Source organism: Polypterus senegalus, chromosome 6 (genome assembly GCF_016835505.1).
Source record: "Polypterus senegalus isolate Bchr_013 chromosome 6, ASM1683550v1, whole genome shotgun sequence".
NCBI classification, from domain to species: domain Eukaryota; kingdom Metazoa; phylum Chordata; class Cladistia; order Polypteriformes; family Polypteridae; genus Polypterus; species Polypterus senegalus.
The window spans coordinates 64,294,805-64,315,459 of NC_053159.1; the positions used below are offsets into that span (position 1 = coordinate 64,294,805).

The 20,655-nt window shown below is 39.7% G+C and overlaps 1 protein-coding gene across 5 annotated transcripts in view; it reads left to right on the forward strand.

Annotated features, from left to right (window-relative positions):
• Positions 1-20,655, forward strand: part of pank4 (pantothenate kinase 4 (inactive)) — a 146,389-nt gene that overhangs the window by 37,353 nt on the left and 88,381 nt on the right. For 3 of the 5 annotated variants that reach the window (XM_039756151.1, XM_039756153.1, XM_039756155.1), the window contains exons 8-9: positions 7,869-7,950; positions 8,241-8,344. In XM_039756151.1, the coding sequence (XP_039612085.1) occupies positions 7,869-7,950; positions 8,241-8,344 (186 nt within the window). The remainder of the gene's footprint in view (positions 1-7,868; positions 7,951-8,240; positions 8,345-20,655) is intronic. The other 2 variants (XM_039756152.1, XM_039756154.1) reach the window with 1 other exon arrangement.

The window sequence follows — 20,655 nt, forward strand, 5'->3', positions numbered from 1 at the left end:
ACTTAGACATTCCTAATTCTTGACGTGTAATTATAAATATGGATTAATATTTTAATTATGCAGTACTTGTTTCTTACCAAAACCTATACTCTAAGATACACTCAAACAAATAATAAACACAGTACAAAACTTTTAAAAAAAGCCACAAATCTATCAAATGTTCATAAGATGTTTATCAAGAATATACAAAGCTAACATGCTTAACAAGTTTAAGTAAAATAGACAAATTTTGCTGTTACGCTAACAAGCCTATTGTTTACTAAGCAGCAACTTCAGATTCTTCTTTATCTCTTCTTCTTGTAATTGAAAATGTGAGCCGCTGTACATAACACAAGCTTGTTCACCATCCAAACTCAGACAAGCAGTACCTGATTTAATATTCTCTCTTTTGTAATTCTGCCTTACTGCTGTCTGTTTACTGGTAGTTCCCAGCAAAATAATGACATGCACTAGCTCAACTACTGTAATTCCACGTGTAAAGGAGTACTACAACCAAATTACCATAAACTTTTGAAAAAGCAAATGCTGAGAAAATTGTTTAGTGATTTGCCAAATTACTTTGTATTTTTGACCATTTGCTCCTCTGCTTCTTTATACTTTCTAACTTTATCATCTTAGAGTGATTTTGTTCATTTTGGATGTGTCTATTTTTGTCTGGTTCTCATTACCACTGTTAAAACCTGTACTTTTAATTCTGTTTCCAGCCACCTTTATTCCTTACTCATTAGTTTTTCCATGGCCTCTACTTAGGAGGACTGCTAATGGGGAGTGAACCATGTATGTCAAAAACTGAGTAAAAATCTAACGTTAGCTGCTTTGATTATACTTTGACTTTATGTTTTGATTGTTCAGGGCTGTTTCCCGGCTTGTGCCTACAGCCCCAGGGTAGACCTTGCTCAGCCTCTTGCTGTGACCCTGAATTGGATTAAGAAAATTTCCAAATGATACAATTAGGTGTGTGCAATTTGAAAATATTAGATTGTGATTGATCGTAAAGACATCCACAATTTAATTTTCAAGTAACTTGTACAGATCATGATCTTTTATATTCTTCTAATACTCAATACTGATGGATCTGTGTCAAGTCCACAAACCAACCGAATGATTTCTCGTTGTGATTGGCCAAATTATATCACTTGTCCCCACCATCGATTTCTTGTGTGAAGAAGTTGAAAACAGTTCGTAGTGTGCAAGCAACATGGCAGATGAAAAGCGCATGCTATAGAAGGACTCAGTCATTAGTATGGTAGTGGTTCAGCTGTGCAGTCGGATACTGCACAAAGCAATGTTGTATGTAAAAATTGTCCTACAATGGTCAGCACTTTGGAAAGCAATATGACAAATCTATTTAATCATCTTAAACAGAGACACCCGAAGAAACATTCCAAGACTGTTTGTTTGCCTGGTCAGTATAACACCACTCATCTGTATCTCGCATGATCGCGAAGTATAAACAGTTGTCATTGACCGACGCATTAGGGCAGTCGAAAAAAATATGATAAAAACAGCAAACGATGGAAAGAGGTGACTGATGCTGTCAAATTGTACCTAACTAAGGATATGGTACCTTTCAAAGCTGTAGACAACGTGGGTTTTAAGAAACTGATGTACGATATGAACTTTCGAGTCGCAAATATTTTTTTGATGTGGCCATTACGCATATGTATAGTCATTGCCAACAAAAGGTTGCCAAGCGATTAAAGAACTGAATTTTTGCAACGACGAGTGACTTATGGTCCAGACGTACATGAGTCTGGTTGCCTGGCAAAAAAGTATCTTTGTATCCCAGCAACCAGTGCACCATCAGAAAGAGTGTTTAGCACATTTGGCAATATTGTCACCAAGTCAAAGAGCTGCGCTTAAACCCTACAAAGTGGATCAATTTATTTTCCTTGCCAAAAACCTGTGATTGTGTAAGCAGAAAATCATTACATTTAATGTAAACAGAATATCAGTTTAATCTTTCATGTTTAAAATATGTAACTAAAGTGCCTGGAGTTTAATTAGCTAGTTTAATAGCATAGTGAAGTTTTTTGTACCTGTACTTAAAAGTGGAAGGTACTGGACATTTGATTCTTCACCTGTTTCTATTTCATCATCTACCTTTCTACCTGTAATTTTAGCTGTTTTTTTACTCTGTTTTTGTTTATTATGTTAATTGTATTACCTAGAATGATTGTGAAACAGTTATGTTTACATTTAAAAAAAAATCTGTTTTATGGTTATGCGGCTGTTGATCCCAACTTGAAACTGAAATTATAAAACATTTTTTAATGTGTGAAACTGCCAGAATTTTAAAAGTGCACTTGTTTATATTGGTTATATTTATGTTATCTGTTAGATGCTGATTACATTTTTTTTAGAGAATGTTCATGTTTGAAAGTGTCTGAATTTGAAAATTGCCCTTGTTTACATTTTATTGTTTCTATAATTATTTTGGTATGTTGAAGCTTCAACTCCCACCTTCGGCAGAACTTCGACCACGTCCCAAGGGAGGTGGGGGACATTGAGTCCGAATGGGCCATGTTCCGTGCCTCTATTGTTGAGGCGGCTGACCGGAGCTGTGGCCCTAAGGTGGTCGGTGCCTGTCGTGGCGGCAATCCCCGAACCCGTTGGTGGACACCGGCGGTGAGGGATGCCGCTGCTGAAGGAGTCGTCCTATAGGACCTTTTGTCCTGTGGGTCTCTGGAGGCAGCTGACAGGTACCGGCAGGCCAAGCGGAAATATGGCTTTGGTGGTTGCTGAGGCAAAAACTCGGGCATGGGAGGAGTTTGGAGAGGCCATGGAGAACGACTTTCGGACGGCTTCGAGGAGATTCTGGTCCACCATCCGGCGTCTCAGGAGGGGGAAGCAGTGCAGTGTCAACACTGTATATGGTGGGGATGGTGCGCTGCTGACCTCGACTCAGAATGTTGTGGGTCGGTGGGGGGAGTACTTCGAAGACCTCCTCAATCCCACTAACATGCCTTCCACGAGGAAGCAGAGCCTGGGGACTCTGAGGTGGGCTCTCCCATCTCTGGGACTGAAGTCACCGAGGTGGTCAAAAACTCCTTGGTGGCAGGGCCCCAGGGTGGATGAGATACGCCGAGTTCCTCAAGGCTCTGGATGTTGTAGGACTGTCTTGGTTGACACGCCTCTGCAACATCGCATGGACATCGGGACAGTGCCTCTGGATTGGCAGACTGGGGTGGTGGTCCCCCTCTTTAAAAAGGGGGATCGGGGTGTTCCAAGTACAGAGGAATCACACTCCTCAGCCTCCCTGGAAAGGTCTATTTGGGGGTTCTGGAGAGGAGGGTCCGTCGGATAGTCGGATACCTCGGATTCAGGAGGAACAGTGTGGTTTTCGTCCTGGTCGCGGAACAGTGGACCAGCTCTACACCCTTAGCAGAATCCTGGAGGGTGCATGGGAGTTTGCCAAACCAGTCTACATGTGTTTTGTGGACTTGGAAAAGGCGTCGACCGTGTCCTTCGGGGAATCCTGTGGGGGGTGCTCGGGAGTATGGGGTACTGGACCCCCTAATCAGAGCTGTTTGGTCCCTGTACAACCGGTGTCAGAGCTTGGTCCACATTGCCGGCAGTAAGTCGAGCCCGCTTCCAGTGAGAGTTGGACTCCGCCAGGGCTGCCTTTGTCGCCGATTCTGTTCATAACTTTTATGGACAGAATTTCTAGGCGCAGCCAGGGTGTTGAAGGGGTCCGGTTTGGTGGACTCAGGATTGGGTCACTGCTTTTTGCAGATGATGTTGTCCTGTTTGTTTCCTCAGGCCGTGATCTTCAGCTCTCTGGATCGGTTCGCAGCTGAGTGTGAAGCGGCTGGGATGAGAATCCGCACCTCCAAATCCGAGACCATGGTCCTCAGCCGGAAAAGGGTGGAGTGCCCTCTCAGGGTTGGAGGAGAGATCCTGCCCCAAGTGGAGGAGTTCAAGTATCTCGGGGTCTTGTTGACGAGTGAGGGAAGAATGGACCGTGAGATCGACAGGTGTATCGGTGCAGCATGCGCAGTGATGCGGGCTCTGCATCGGTCTGTTGTGGTGAAAAAAGCTGAGCCGTAAGGCAAAGCTCTCAGTTTACCAGTCGATCTACATTCCTACCCTCACCTATGGTCATGAGCTATGGGTAGTGACCGAAAGAACGAGATCGCAAATACAAGTGGCTGAAATGAGTTTCCTCCGCAGGGTGTCTGGGCTTTCCCTTAAAGATAGGGTGAGAAGCTCAGTCATCCAGTAGGGGCTCAGAGTAGAGCCGCTACTCCTCCGCATTGAGAGGAGTCAGATGAGGTGGCTCGGGCATCTGATCAGGATGCCTCCTGGACGGCTCCCTGGTGAGGCGGCCCTGGGGAAGACCCAGGAGACGCTGGAGGAACTATGTCTCCCGGCTGGCCTGGGAACGCCTTGGGATTCTCCTGGAAGAGCTGGAAGAAGTGGCCGGGAGAGGGAAGTCTGGGCCTCTCTGCTTAAGCTGCTGCCCCCGCGACCCGACCCCGGATAAGAGGAAGAGGATGGATGGATGGATAGATGGATTTTCGTATGTAATCTATTGACAATTGAATTCAACTTTGATTGATATTTAAAATAAAGTGTAACTTAGGTCTTAATGAGTTTGAGTCCAGATATTCTGTTAAGTTTATGCACATTGAAAAGAGAGATCGCAATTAAGATCGTGGATCATGATTTTGTGTTAAAAGGATTGTGATGTGATTTTTTTTGGAAAGATCACCGACCCCTAGATACAATATCATAAAATTAAATGAGGAAAGTTGTCACTATATGACTGAGGAGAGTAATTCACCCTTACAAAATAAAATTTAAACCACTTGTGTTTTGAATAAAATTAATGCAGAATATAAGACTAAAATGACTGAATCTAATATAAAAATGGTAAAAACATTACCTTTTAGCATTACAGTAATCCCTCCTCGATCGCGGGTTGCGTTCCAGAACCCCCCGCGATAGACGAAAATCCGCAAAGTAGAAACCATATGTTTGTGTAGTTATTTTTATATATTTTAAGCCCTTATAAACTCTCCCACACTGTTAACATTATTAGAGCCCTCTAGACATGAAATAACACATTTTAGTCAAAAGTTTAAACTGTCCTCCATGACAAGACAGAGATGACAGTTCTTCCTCACAATTAAAAGAATGCAAATAGATCTTCTCTTCAGGAGCAGAGAATTTCAGAGGGAGAGAGATAGAGAGAGCGCTCGCAAAGAAAAGCAAACAATCAAAAAATCAATATGTGTGCTTTTAAATTTGCCGGCATTTTTTAGAGGAGCGTCAGTATCTTCTAAGCAAACAGCCTCTGTGCAAACAGCCCCTCTCCTCACATCTCCTCCGTCAGGCAGAGAACGTCAGAGAGAGAGAGCGAGATTAAAGCAACAATCAAAAAATCAATACGTGTGCTTTTGTGCTTTTAAATATGCCGAGCACCGCAATAAAGCTGTATTTTTTTAGAGGAGCGTCAGTATCTTTTAAGCAAACAGCCCCTCCGTCAGGCGCAGAGAATGTCAGAGAGGGTGAGAGAGAGGCAGAGACAAGCAAACAATCAAGCTCCGCGCGGGATGCATATCTTACAGCATTGAGGAGTTTTAGTTAATATGTAATACATGCTCTGATTGGGTAGCTTCTAAGCCATCCGCCAATAGCGTCCCTTGTATGAAATCAACAGGGCAAACAAACTGAGGAAGCGTGTAGCATAAATTAAAAGACCCACTGTCTGCAGAAATCCATGAACCAGCTTAAAAATCTGTGATATATATTTAGATGTGCTTACATTTAAAATCATGATAGAGTGAAACCGCGAAAGTCGAAGCGCGATATAGCGAGGGATTACTGTATTTCCTCAAAAATTAGATTCCATTGCTGTGTCTTCCTTTGTACACAATTTTTCTAGATCCATTTAGCCAGTTTTAGTATTGAGCAGTGGAAACATGGTAGTTTTCCTTGCATATTACCTTTATTTTGAAAAAGACTAAATTACTTATGTTTTCAGACGACTTTGAAATTCATTGCTCACAGAACCACAACTGTACACAGCTTCTTTCTCAAGTTTATCAATAAATGAACGTGTCCAAGACCCACTCCATGCATTTTGGTCTGTAGTAGAATTGCAGATTGTTAACACAATTGGTTTCTCATTTTTTCAAAGTCACATTGCATTAACTTCTAATTTATGGCAGACTTCATTAAGCAAACTTCTAACATTCCTAAATTAGTGATTATCAAAATATTATTAAATTACAGAAAGAAAACAAAGATTATGTTGAAGTCAAATCTAATTTACAATTGCATTGTGTGTTCATCTTTGTTTAATTACTTCAAAATGTCCAAAAGAGGGTTTCTGTCTGAAATCTGTAAAGAATAGGAAATGTTTGAAAGATAGATCAAGGTATTTGATTAATTGATGTTAAACAGTCAAATTATCATTGTTTTCTTTTGGCAATGCAGTTTAGTTAAGTTGACAATTTAGGAAGATTTCCACTTTATTCCCAGACTTAATAATCGTAACTGATACGCACTTATATATTAAAGAAACAGGTTAATTCAATTTGTTTATACACACAAGGATTTTAGAAGTAGGACAACTGCTTACATAGTGACATAAAAGCTGGGATGCAAGACAGACAAGACAGACAAATATTAATTGCAGAAAGTAGCTGGCTATTCTTTGTTCATTTATAGGTTTCCTGGATTTTCATGATTTTACCAGCTTTTTTGTTTACTGTTTCACTTTTGGAACAATTGCTGCCATTTTAGGCTTTAAGTTTCCAAATTAGTTAAACACTTGTAAAAGCCAGAAGTTTACCTGGCACAGTTAGTTAATTATAAAATAGTAAAAATTTCAACATGAGAAAGCAAGGTACTTGACACAGATAAACAGCTTTACAATACCCTGCCTTTGTAGGGAAAGACATGACGACTCTTAATAGAAGTGAAATTCACTTTGTGAGGTATGGCTTCTTCTCCCAAATTGTACTTAGTCATTTGTACAGTTCTTCAGCTTGGAGGACTGGATCTTAGTACTAGTTTACGACTTCAAGGCTCAAGGAAGTTTTTCCTTACTCACCAGAGAGTGGTCTGCTTCCTGCCCAAAAGAAAATGGGACTGCTTCCTGCCTGTTGTTGCAGTCCACACCCTAGGCAAATAACAAATTTAAGCAAATGTCAAATGCTGGCAGAGTTTAATGCAAAGAGAGTATTGTACTAGTACTGACACTGGGCTATAAATGAAAGAGTGAATATTTTGCTATTGGTTTCTTGGTTATACAGTTGAATAATATTTTGGTTGATAATTTGTACCGAGGTTTGTCCATTAAGGCTGGCAAAGTTGAGTTACAGACAATGGTCTTTTTGTCTAAGGTGTTTTTTTTGTCTCTCTTAGTAATAATGCAAATTATACATTTTTGTGAGAAGTGCATTCTAATTAAAAATTATTTATTGAGTAAATTTTAACTTCAGTTTGAGTTTTGAAATACTTTGAGTTGTGATGAAGTTATATCTTCACCTTGTGCTTTTATTAGAGGACACGTTTTTAATCTGGTGTTATTAGCCTTTAAGGGTATATAGGTGGATGTCTGATTCATAAAATTCATATCATTTTCATTGTAGTAGGTAGTTTGTTTTTGCTGCAGTTCGTCTTCAGTGTTTTGTGGTATGTGGGTCATACAACACACTGTTAGCATTTTGTCTATTTATTTCTTTCCCTTAGAAGTTTGAATAGTTGACTTTTGGACACTATATAAGTCTTGATAGATTTCCATGTTTTAGAACCATAGCGGGGAAGCCTTTACAACTGCAAGTGAAATGGAGACTATAACAAAAGGACAAATCCTGTTTACCCACAACTACATGTCTGTCTCTTCTGTCTTGCAGGGTGAGGTGCAGGCACTATTTCTGAGACATGAAGGTTATTTGGGAGCAATAGGGGCATTCTTAAAAGGAGCAGAGGAGGACAGTAAGTTAGAGGTTCATGCTTTGCCACTTAATTTCTGCATCCTTCTATTCAAAAAGCACCTTTTTGTTATGGTTTTTGGCTGTATTTCAGAAACAGCAGTAATGCTTGGTTTAGAAGTTTAATTACACTGAAAATGACATTGCATTTGAGAAGTTCCATTCTGAATTCGTCCTGAATCTATAGTGGTTGGTGAATCTAGCTGTACTGATAAAAACTACATTATTATATTACATAGTCAATTTGGAGTCGAATAACACCTGTTTTTGACATTTCAATTTTTCTTCACTTAGCAGATCCTAACCAGTATAGCTGGGGAGAAAATTATGCTGGCAGCTCCGGGTTGATGAGTGTTTCTCCTGAACTATACCCCATGCAGCGAACCCGTAGTGGAACGGTAAGAATGCTATGTCTGCTTGTTGGCAACAATAAAACAGCTGCCACTCACAACATCTGTTTCTTTCTTCTAAACTGTGTTGAACGTTATAGCAGTATCCTTTACCTTATGACTGTGTTGCCTTTTTTCACTCCTCAAGTTATACCATTCAAACTTGTCAGTTGTGTAATATAGTGGAGCTGTCAGGAACCCTACAATACAATATTATTCTGATACTTGAGTAAAAAGTAAAAATAAAAACAAACCATAAAATGTTTTAGTACACTTAGTATCAATACAATCAAATTTAGATTTGATTCTGTGATGTGTGTGTGTGTGTATATATATATATATATATATATATATATATATATATATATATATATATATATATATATATATATATACTAATACTAATAAAAGGCAAAGCCCTCACTCACTGACTCACTCACTGACTGACTCACTCATCACTAATTCTCCAACTTCCCATGTAGGTAGAAGGCTGAAATTTGGCAGGCTCATTCCTTACAGCTTACTTACAAAAGTTGGGCAGGTTTCATTTTGAAATTCTATGCATAATGGTCATAACTGGAACCTATTTTTCTCCATATACTGTAATGGACATTAGCTCGATGGCCGTGGGGGGCGGAGCTGCGTGTGACATCATCACGCCTCCCACGTAATCACGTGAACTGACTGAGACTGCAGTATGTAGAAAAGAAGGAAGAGCTCCCAAACAGCGCTGAAGAAAAACGCTGAATACTTTATTCACGAGATACAAGTTTAATTAGAAGACACGAGGTATAAATGAGACTTTGGATCACTTTGTAACGGAGTTAAAATTGCTGTAGTGAGAAACTTTTAAATGCTGGGTCTTAGCTAACATTAAATAAAGCCATGGACTTCACGAGATCGCACGAGATAGCACAGGCACAGCTCAGAAGCTTCTATGCATGTACTCCGAGCGGCTCACGTGAACTGACTATGAACGCAGTACGCAGAGAGAAAGCAAGACCTCTAAAGAGCGCAGAGACTTTTGATCACATGAATGTGTCTGCAAAGAGTGGTGTTTCCTGCACTTCAAAAATACTACAAAAGTCGGGCAGCCAGCGCACGTGCGTAGCTGTGCCGCCCTTTGAGACGCTGACTGCGCTTCTGCCTTAAGTGAAAGTAAACACTTTTAATTTTTTTCCTCCTTCCCATGAGCTATAGCCCAGACAACTGTAAACACAGGATCCCATTTCTAGACCGCGGCAAACTAATATTAAGGCGCTTCGCACTTTCTTTTACACATATACGATTATGAGATCGTCAGGTCGGATTATGAAGACACGCACAGGAGTGGAGGACCGACAGTGCCATCCCGGCCAGTTAATGGCAGGGCCGTCTCTCCAGTCTACACGAGACCCACCGCGACGCTCATATCGTCAGCGAAGACCTCTCTCTACACTATATAAAAGAAAAAGGCAAGTTTCCTTTCTTTACACCTTTTTTCCTTTTATCCCAAACCAAAGCCTTTCTCTCTTAACACTGCAGAGGACACAAAAAATATTTTATTTTAATTGCTGGTAATGACGGTAAGGCATATAAGGCAGAAATTTGGATGTTCACATAGAAAATGTAATTTCTATACCACAGCCGTCATGTAGCGCCTTTCAAAAGGGATGAACTACCAAGAGATGATCCATATACATTTTAGCTGCTGTTAGTACTACTTACCTGTTATGTTATACCGGCTTTAAAATGTAGCTTATCCGAAACCACTCAAGTGGTGCTCAGTGTATCTTTACTTCTTAAAACGTTAATGTTTTACTGTTTATTAACTTACAGACTACATTTTATTTTTTTCCCTTGCACTCTGTGAGCGAGGCCAGTGGGTGATCAGTTATATATATATTTATATATATATATATATATAGTGGTGTGAAAAACTATTTGCCCCCTTCCTGATTTCTTATTCTTTTGCATGTTTGTCACACAAAATGTTTCTGATCATCAAACACATTTAACCATTAGTCAAATATAACACAAGTAAACACAAAATGTAGTTTTTAAATGATGGTTTTTATTATTTAGGGAGAAAAACATCCAAACCTACATGGCCCTGTGTGAAAAAGTAATTGCCCCCTTGTTAAAAATAACCTAACTGTGGTGTATCACACCTGAGTTCAATTTCCGTAGCCACCCCCAGGCCTGATTACTGCCACACCTGTTTCAATCAAGAAATCACTTAAATAGGAGCTGCCTGACACAGATAAGTAGACCAAAAGCACCTCAAAAGCTAGACATCATGCCAAGATCCAAAGAAATTCAGGAACAAATGAGAACAGAAGTAATTGAGATCTATCAGTCTGGTAAAGGTTATAAAGCCATTTCTAAAGCTTTGGGACTCCAGTGAACCACAGTGAGAGCCATTATCCACAAATGGCAAAAACATGGAACAGTGGTGAACCTTCCCAGGAGTGGCTGGCCGACCAAAATTACCCCAAGAGCACAGAGACGACTCATCCGAGAGGTCAAAAAAGACCACAGGACAACGTCTAAAGAACTGCAGGCCTCACTTGCCTCAATTAAGGTCAGTGTTCACGACTCCACCATAAGAAAGAGACTGGGCAAAAACGGCCTGCATGGCAGATTTCCAAAACGCAAACCACTGTTAAGCAAAAGAACATTAGGGCTCGTCTCAGTTTTGCTAAGAAACATCTCAATGATTGCCAAGACTTTTGGGAAAATACCTTGTGGACTGATGAGACAAAAGTTGAACTTTTTGGAAGGCAAATGTCCTGTTACATCTGGCGTAAAAGAAACACAGCATTTCAGAAAAAGAACATCATACCAACAGTAAAATAAGGTGGTGGTAGTGTGATGGTCTGGGGTTGTTTTGCTGCTTCAGGACCTGGAAGGCTTGCTGTGATAGATGGAACCATGAATTCTACTGTCTACCAAAAAATCCTGAAGGAGAATGTCCGGCCATCTGTTCGTCAACTCAAGCTGAAGCGATCTTAGGTGCTGCAACAGGACAATGACCCAAAACACACCAGCAAATCCACCTCTGAATGGCTGAAGAAAAACAAAATGAAGACTTTGGAGTGACCTAGTCAAAGTCCTGACCTGAATCCAATTGAGATGCTATGGCATGACCTTAAAAAGGCGGTTCATGCTAGAAAACCCTCAAATAAAGCTGAATTACAACAATTCTGCAAAGATGAGTGGGCCAAAATTCCTCCAGAGCGCTGTAAAAGACTCATCGCAAATTATCGCAAACGCTTGATTGCAGTTATTGCTGCTAAGGGTAGGCCAACCAGTTATTAGGTTCAGGGGGCAATTACTTTTTCACACAGGGCCATGTAGGTTTGGATTTTTTTTTCTCCCTAAATAATAAAAACCATCATTTAAAAACTGCATTTTGTGTTTACTTGTGTTATATTTGACTAATGGTTAAATGTGTTTGATGATCAGAAACATTTTGTGTGACAAACATGAAAAAGAATAAGAAATCGGGAAGGGGCAAATAGTTTTTCACACCACTGTATATATAATATGAATGACCTCCAAAGAGCGCGGAGACTTTTGATCACGTGAACGTGTCTGCAAAAAGTGTCGTCTCCTGCCCTTAAAAGTCGAGCAACCAGCGCAGCGCGCACGCACATATCTGTGCTGGCCTTTGAGACGCTGACTGCGCTTCTGCCTTAAGTCAAAGTTTTTCCTCCTTCCCCTGAGCTATAGCCCAGACAACTGCAAACATGGGATCCCTTTTCTAGACCATGGCAAACTAATATTAAGGCGCTTCGCACTTTCTTTTGCACATATACTATTATGAGGTCGCGGACACGAACTTGAGTGGAGAACCGACAGTGCCATCCCAGCCGGTTAATGGCAGGGACGTCTCACCATTCTACACAAGACCCACCGTGACAGTCCCCAAAAGGCTCTCATATCGTCAGCGAAGACATCTCTCTACACTATATAAAAGGAAAAGGCAAGTTTCCTTTCTTTACACATTTTTTCCTTTTATCCCAAACCAAAACCTTTCTCTCTTAACACTGCAGAGGACACAAAACTAATTTTCTTTAATTGCTGGTAATGCCGGTAAGGCACATTACCAGAGGCAGAAATTTGGACGTTCACACAGAAAATGTAATTTCTATACCACAGCTGTCGTGTAGCGCCTTTCAAAAGGGATCTACTACCGAGAGATGATCCATATACATTTTAGCTGCTGTTTACCTGTTGTGTTACACAGTCTTTAAAATGTAGTTTACCCAAAACCACTCCAGTAGTGCTCAATGTAGCTTTACTTCTTAAAATGTTAATGTTTTACTGTTTAATAACATAGACTACATTTTATTTTTTTCCCTTGCACTCCGTGACCAAAGCTATACACACACATATAGACACATACATATATATACACATATATATATATATATATATATATATATATATACCTGTGTGTGTATGTATGTACATATATATATATAGTCCATTTTGCCAAAATTAAATTGCAGCAACTCAAAATTGTACGCAGCACTTTGTATGGCCCCTGTGTTCTTGTATACATGCCTGACAACATCGGTGCATGCTTCTAATGAGATGACAGATGGTGTTGTGGGGGATCTCCTCCCAGATCTGGACCAGGGCATCACTGAGCTCCTGGACAGTCTGAGGTGCAACCTGGTGGCATTGGATGGACCAAAACATAATGTCCCAGAGGTGTTCTATTGGATTTAGGTCAGGAAAACGTGGTGGCCAGTCAATGGTATCAATTCCTTCATCCTCCAGGAACTGCCTGCATACTCTCACCACATGAGGCCAGGAATTGTCGTGCACCAGGAGCCACTGTACCAGCATAGGGTCTGACAATGGGTCCAAGGATTTCATCCTGATACCTAATGGCAGCCAAGGTGCCTTTGTCAAGCCTGTAGCGGTCTGTGTGTCCCTCCATGGATATGCCTCCTCAGACCATCATTAACCCACCACCAAACTGCTCATGCTGAATGATGTTACAGGCAGCATAATGTTCTCCATGGCTTCTCCAGACCCTTTCACTTCTGTCACGTGCTCAGGGTGAACCTGCTCTCATCTGTAAAAAGCACAGGGCACCAGTGGTGCATCTGCCAATTCTGGTATTCTATGGCGAATGCCAATCGAGCTGCATGCTGCTGGGCAGTGAGCTCAGGGCCCATTAGAGGACATGGGGATTTTGGGTCACCCTCATGATGTCTTTCTGGTTGTTTGGTCAGAGACATTCACACCAGTGGCCTGCTGGAGGTCATTTTGTAGGGCTCTGGCAGTGCTCATCCTGTTCCTCCTTGCCCAAAGGAGCAGATACTGGTCCTGCTGATGGGTTATGGACCTTCTATGGCCTTCTGCAGCTCTCCTAGAGTAACTGCTTGTCTCCTAGAATCTCCTCCATGCCCTTGAGACTGTGCAGGGAGACACAGCAAACCTTCTGGCAATGACACGTATTGATGTGCCATCCTGGAGAAGTTGGAATCCCTGTGCAACCTCTGTAGGGTCCAGGTATCGCCTCATGCTACCAGTAGTGACACTGACTGTAGCCAAATGCAAAACTAGTGAAGAAACAGTCAGAAAAGATGAGGAGGGAAAAATGTCAGTGGCCTCCACCTGTTAAACCATTCCTGTTTTGGGGGTCATCTCATTGTTGCCCTTCTAGTGCATCTGTTGTTAATTTCATTAACACCACAGCAGCTGAAACTGATTAACAACCCCCTCTGCTACTTAACTGATCAGATTAGTATCCCATAAATTTCATTGACTTTATGCTATACTCTGATTAAAAAGTGTTTCTTTAATTCTTTTGAGCAGTATATATATATATATATGTGTGTGTGTATATATATATATATATATATATATATATATATATATATACACACACACACACACACACACACACACACACCTATCTACATTATATATATATATATACACACACACACACACACCTATCTACATTATATATATATATACACACACACACACACACACACACACACACCTATCTACATTATATATATATATACACACACACACACACACACACCTATCTACATTATATATATATACACACACACACAGATATATATATATATTGTGAGACTTGCCCGGACACCACCAGTCGGAAACCACATCTTTGTTAAAACCACACGTTTATTCACCCACAAATAAACACAGGAATAAAGTCCCGAACAACACACGATGCACACAGAAATCAATCACCACAATAATCCTTCTTTTCTTACTCTGTCCTTGGCCGCCAATGTCCCCCTGGGAGCTTCGTCCTGCTCCCTCTCCCAAGTAAATCGATTGAAGAAAAAGAAAATGAGCGTCAGAAAAAACGCTAAAAGAGAAAGACTCAGAAGAGCAAACCTTAGAAAAAGTTGGCATTTACTTGCCAGAACCAGTATTCAGCCACGGTCAGTTATATGTGGCATTATCAAGAGTTAAAAGTTTTCCAGATGTTGTTGTCAAGGTTGTAGATGGTCCTGAACAAGGCAAAATGTTGCCAAACTCAGACAGAATATTTAAAAGAAATGTTGTCTATAATGAAATTTTATAGAAACATTTCACGAGGTAAAAAAATAGAAAATTTCTTCTAAATATCTTCTTCAGATATTGTGTATTACAGATTGTTACAAAGTTTTACACTAAGGCAAAATTAATTATACTTACAGTATTGTCATATACGTTTCTATTTTATTTTTATTATTAGTTTACTTTAGGCTTCTTGCAAAAATATTTTTGACAAAAATAAATTAAGACAACAAACAGAATGAGGTCAAGGTCCCATGCCATTTAATATAGACTGTTCATACTAATCTTTATGCACTACTGTTCTAGCGCCCGTTATTGTAACTGGCTTAATGTCTAGTTCAGTTTATAAACTCTGTGCTACCAAATATGAGTATGACATTACAGACTTAATGTTGTCCACCCCTAAGTTTCACCACTTTTAAATGGGCAGCATGTTCAAGAAAAGCAAGTTTTATTTTTTTGATTCTGGCTTATGCAGTCTTTGTTCCCTTTTTATTTGCCTCTGAGAGGACGGGGCTGAAAATTACTTGCGATGTTAGTACATTTTTTGTAGGCATGTAAAGGGACCAAGTTGCAAGACCTCTGCACTTTTGTTTTATACCTGTATTATTATATGCTTTTGTAAAGTGTGTATAATAATAGTCTGTGAAAATGCTGTGTAATATAAAGGTTTGTTGATTTTTATAGTAGAAGGTTGTTCAATATGAAACCTGTTTCAGTATACTGACTATAGGATGTTTTGGAATGCTGTTCAATTTAACAGGCTAAGGGTACTGTGGTGGATGAGCCTTATTTATATACTTGTTTATTATTTATTTTGTGTGTGGGGGTGGTTGTAGAGAGTCATGTGTATAAAATACACTTCTTTCTCCGGGATTCAGTGACTTTCCCTACAGGTAGTAATAAAATGACCTAAATATTGTTTGCACAAAGTCTTCCTTTGGTGCTTTGATGCTTATGTTGTGATGACGGTAACAGTACTCTCTTTTGAAACTATCTATTGCCTTTGAGCAGTAATGCTTTATTTGCAACACAAATATATAAATTAATCTTTTCACAACACTAAATAAAGCGTATTGTAGGTGTGATCATAAACTCGTGGGTAAAGTTCATGATGTGATTATGACTAATGGACTTTCCACAGACGTATAGGGGTGGATATTTTTTTTGATTAAATCATTTCATTTGGATTAATGTTTTAAAGTGATAAGCAAATGTCCTAGTTTAATCAGCGTGAAAACATATTGATTCAAATAATGTGATAAGCTGCGCCTTTCAATAGAATTACTTTTTTTCCCAAATAAAGGCTGTAACGTCAAATTAGTTGCTGGTTTGGATATGAGTGATCAGATGTTGAACAAACTAACATAAAAAGCAAAGTTTTTGAATGGACGATAGCTCTTAAAAGTATCAGCACATCCAGTTTTATTTTAGCATGGAAACATCTGGCAGAATGAAAAAGCAGGGGAAGAAGGTAAAGGCCCTGCTTCAGCATGCATCACACAAGGCATGAGCCCTACTATATATGTAGTTATTCAGTGTGATTTCATTAGAAAGACCAGATGGCTTGCCTGGGCCTTGGGGAAGACTACGTTAGAGATGTCCATTGCGCCTTCCTGCACTGCAATGATGGGTAGGCTACAGTAGGAGAGAAAAACAAGCTGGCTGCCTAAAATGAGCAGTCAGATGGCTATCAGAGTGCTCACAGAGGAGATGACTCCTCTGCGGCAGTGTTTCCGAAGCACTGGTCTGTAGAAAATGTTTCCGATCTGCAATGCTTGGGCAAGGCTTGTATTTTAGCACAGTCATTCCCAACTGCCAGTCTGTGAAAAGCAGGCAAGGCATAATGGCAATCCTTGGCATTCTCCACTATTAATACATCCAGAAACTTAAAACCCCACGATGTTTGATCAGTTTAAAGTTAGTAAATGTAGACTCTCGAAACTCTTTGGGGAACCCAAAGAAATAGATCAATCTATTTTTAGTTAATGTAGATGCATGCAATTCCAACCCCCAACCCTGCTCTTTAATCTAATGTTTGCAATTGAATCTGCTTAAAAATGGTAAAGGTCCAGTAGGAATCTGTCAAACTAAAAATGCTGCTTAAGTCAAAAATCACTGCTGTACAGGGGAGTCAGTCCAAAGAGCTGCTGTTGTAGCCTAGGGAAGAAGTTGACTGGTGTGCTCTGCAAACTAAATCATTTGTTGGGATAAAAGAAAACTGATCTGTTGTAGTAGCAAAGGGCGTGCTTAAGCTATAAGGAAGAGAGAGCATAAAGCAGGAAATGTAAGGAAAACCAAAAATTTCCGTTGCCTGTAAATGATGTGAAAGGAACATGGAGGCTGCAGAGATGAAAAAGAGGGCCTTTCCGTTGCCTGTAAATGATGCGAAAGGAACATGGAGGCTGCAGAGACGAAAAAGAGGGCCTGCAAACATAAAAACATATTGCAAAAAAAATAAGCAAGACCAGTGTGCACTAAAAGAGGTTTTATTATTTTGCACTTTTCCTCATTTAATCAATAAATTTTATTTGCATATTTACATGTAATATATAAGGTTTTTGTGTAGGTATAGTTTTATTTTAAGTTTTCAAATTGTGGACAACTGTCTTGTTTTGTTTTGTCTCCCCCACCTCCCACCCTCAGGAGTTGTTGAAAATCATTTCTGTGTTGAAATATTGAAAGACATTGTAAATCATGCATGCATTTTTAAAATCTGGGTTTTATTTTTTTGCCATATTGTCCAGCCTACAGTCACAGTCCTGGCCACCTACTACCCCCAGTGCTGGGTCATCTAATATAATGACGGAATCTTTACATCATTTGATTCCTTGGTTCCCAATATTGCAGATGTCTTTATGAACAGGAAAAGAGAATGGAAGTAGAGCAATCGCACAAGTGCCACAACAGGACAACAAGAAGTGAAACAGAATAGAAGAGGGTTAATAATAGTTCATAATTAATGTCTTAGAATGCAAAAGTAAATGAGTTATGCACAGCTAATCAGCAGCTCTAATCAGGGTACACTAGACTAAGGTTATGAGTTAGCAGCATAGATTTAAAAGCTGAGGCCAAAGGGGTATCTCTTTCATAAGCATTCTAATCAGTCCACAGTGTGGGTGTCTGTAGCTAAAAGCCCGACCTCCTGCTGTTATTTTATTAATCCTTGGAGTCTTTAGAAGACTAGCTTATTGAGATGTTAATGCTCGCTGTGGTTTGTAAATAATGATACGTTCAAATAAGTAAGCAGGGCTTTTGCCATTTAATGCTTTATATTGAAGGAGGATGATTTTGAAACCAGCGTTAAGCATAAGTGGAAGCCGGCATAAAGATTTAAACATAGGATCTATGTGGCTATACTTTCTAGTTCTTGTAATGGGTTGTGCAGCAATAGTTTGAATTAGCTGAAAATTGCATATAGAAAGGTTTTAACACTAGAATTACCAAAGCCTACAAAAAATGTCGTAATTCTGGCCCACCTTAAATCCCTTCACACCTCTCTGTCAGTGTCTTTTGTCTTGTAAATGTGTTGATCAAGACAAGCAACAAGCAGCCTGCTATACCATCTCCCCCACCACCGCACAAAGGGTAAGAAGTTCTCCCAGCTCAAGCCTTGATTATCTTGGAGTGAGCTATAGTGCCCTCCACAATTATTGACACCCCTGGTTAAGATGTGTTCTTAGGTTTCTTATACATTCTTTTTTTTCCCAAAAAATAAAGGCTCACAACACAAAAAAGAGAAAAATCCAACCTTTAATTGAAATACATTTATTAATTGTGAAAACAATTCCACATTAAGAAATACATTTTTTACATGAAATCATGTGTGCCACAATTATTGGCACCCCTACTCTTAATATTTCGTACAACCCCTTTTGCCAACAAGACGGCACTTAATCTTCTCCTATAACATTTCACAAGGTTGGAGAATACAGAGACAGGGATTTTTGACCATTCCTCTTTGCACAATCTTTCTAGATCGTCCAGAGTCCTCTCTTCTGCGCTCTCCTCTTCAGCTCACCGCACAGGTTTTCAATGGGGTTGAGGTCTGGGGACTGAGATGGCCATGGAAGGAGCTTGACTTTGTGTTTTCTGAGCTACTTTTGTGTAGATTTTGCCATATGTTTAGGGTCATCTTCAGCTTTCTGGAAGAGGACACCAGATTTTGATTTAAAATGTCCTGGTATTTCAAGGAGTTCATGATGCCATGCACCCTAACAAGGTTCCCAGGTCCTTTGGAAGAGAAACAGCCCCACAAAATCATAGATCTTCCACCATACTTTACAGTGGGCATAAGGTGCTTTTCCGCATACTCATTCTTAGATTCACACCAGACCCACTTAGAATGTTTGTTGCCAAAAAGCTTGATTTTAGTCTCATCTGACCAAAGCACACAGCCCCAGTTGAAGCCCCAGTACCGCTTAGCAAACTCCAGACTTTTACGTTTGTGATTGTAGGTGAGAAAAGATTTTTTCCTTGCATGTCTCCCATACAGCTTGTTGGCATGGAGATAGCATCTTATGGTTGTCAAGGAGACTTTGTGACCCCAGGATGCCACTCTTTGGTGCAGTTCTCTAACACTGAGCTTTGGAGATTTTTTTTTACTTCTCTTACCATCTTCCTCACAGTGGGTGGTGGCAAGATAAACTTGGGTCCACGTCCAGCCTTGTTTGTCACTGTTCCCGTCGTTTTACTCTTCTTTATTATTCCTCTGACTGTAGATACAGGCAGGTTTAGGCGAGTAGCTATTTTCTTGTAGTCACTACCTGCCTTACTTGAACAGCATGTGCTCTTATCTTTCTCATGTTGAAGAGTGGCTAAGAGCAATAGGACTCTGTGTCATGTCATATTTATACCCCAGGGACGCAAGGAGTCATTGATTAATTACTAATTAAAAGTTCCAATTTACTCTGATCAACTTTAAAAACTAAACTAGAAATTACAAAAATGCTTTAATTACTTTTATTTTATAGGAATTGTTAGGGTGCCAATAATTGTGGCACACATGATTTCATGTAAAAAAGGTAGTTCTTAATGTGGGTTTTTTTCCCAAATGAATAAATGCTCTTCAATTAAAGGTTGGAGTATTTTTTTTTTATTTTTTTTTTTGTGAGCCTATTTTTTTGGTAAAATAAAATAATGTATTAGAAGCTTAAGAACACATCTTAACCAGGGGTGCCAATAATTGTGGAGGGCACTGTACCTAGAGTTGTATAGAGTAAATAATTTCATGTGTGTTCCGTGCTACAACAATCTATGTAAATACATTGTTAAAACAGAAATGTTTTTCATGTTTTAGTAAGAAATGACAAAATGTAGACATGAACTGTATAATGTGTGAAGGCTGAAGTCCAAATATCAAATAAACACTTTCAGAAAAGGTACAAGGATAATACGACGGTTTCCGTGGTGCAGCAGTAAGAACTGCTGACTTGTAATGCAGAAGTCTTGAGTTCGAAGCCAGCTCCCTCTCAAATTTACCGTTTTGAGTAGTGATCTGCTGTTATTGTTAATATTATACAACACATACATTTGACTTGTGTCTGTAACAGCCAGTGTAAATTTATAGTACTTGTAAAAGTTAGCGTTTTTTTTACTTTTGTTCTCTCAGTCACAATCACGATACAACACCCCGACCAAAATCTGAAATTGGGAATAACTGTAGATGTGAATGGTATTTAGAGACAGTGGAACTGGTAATTCTCTTATCTGGAGGGATTAAAGCTGACACACACGCTGGTGAATGCTTTCTTGGTATCTCAATGTCACTTGAT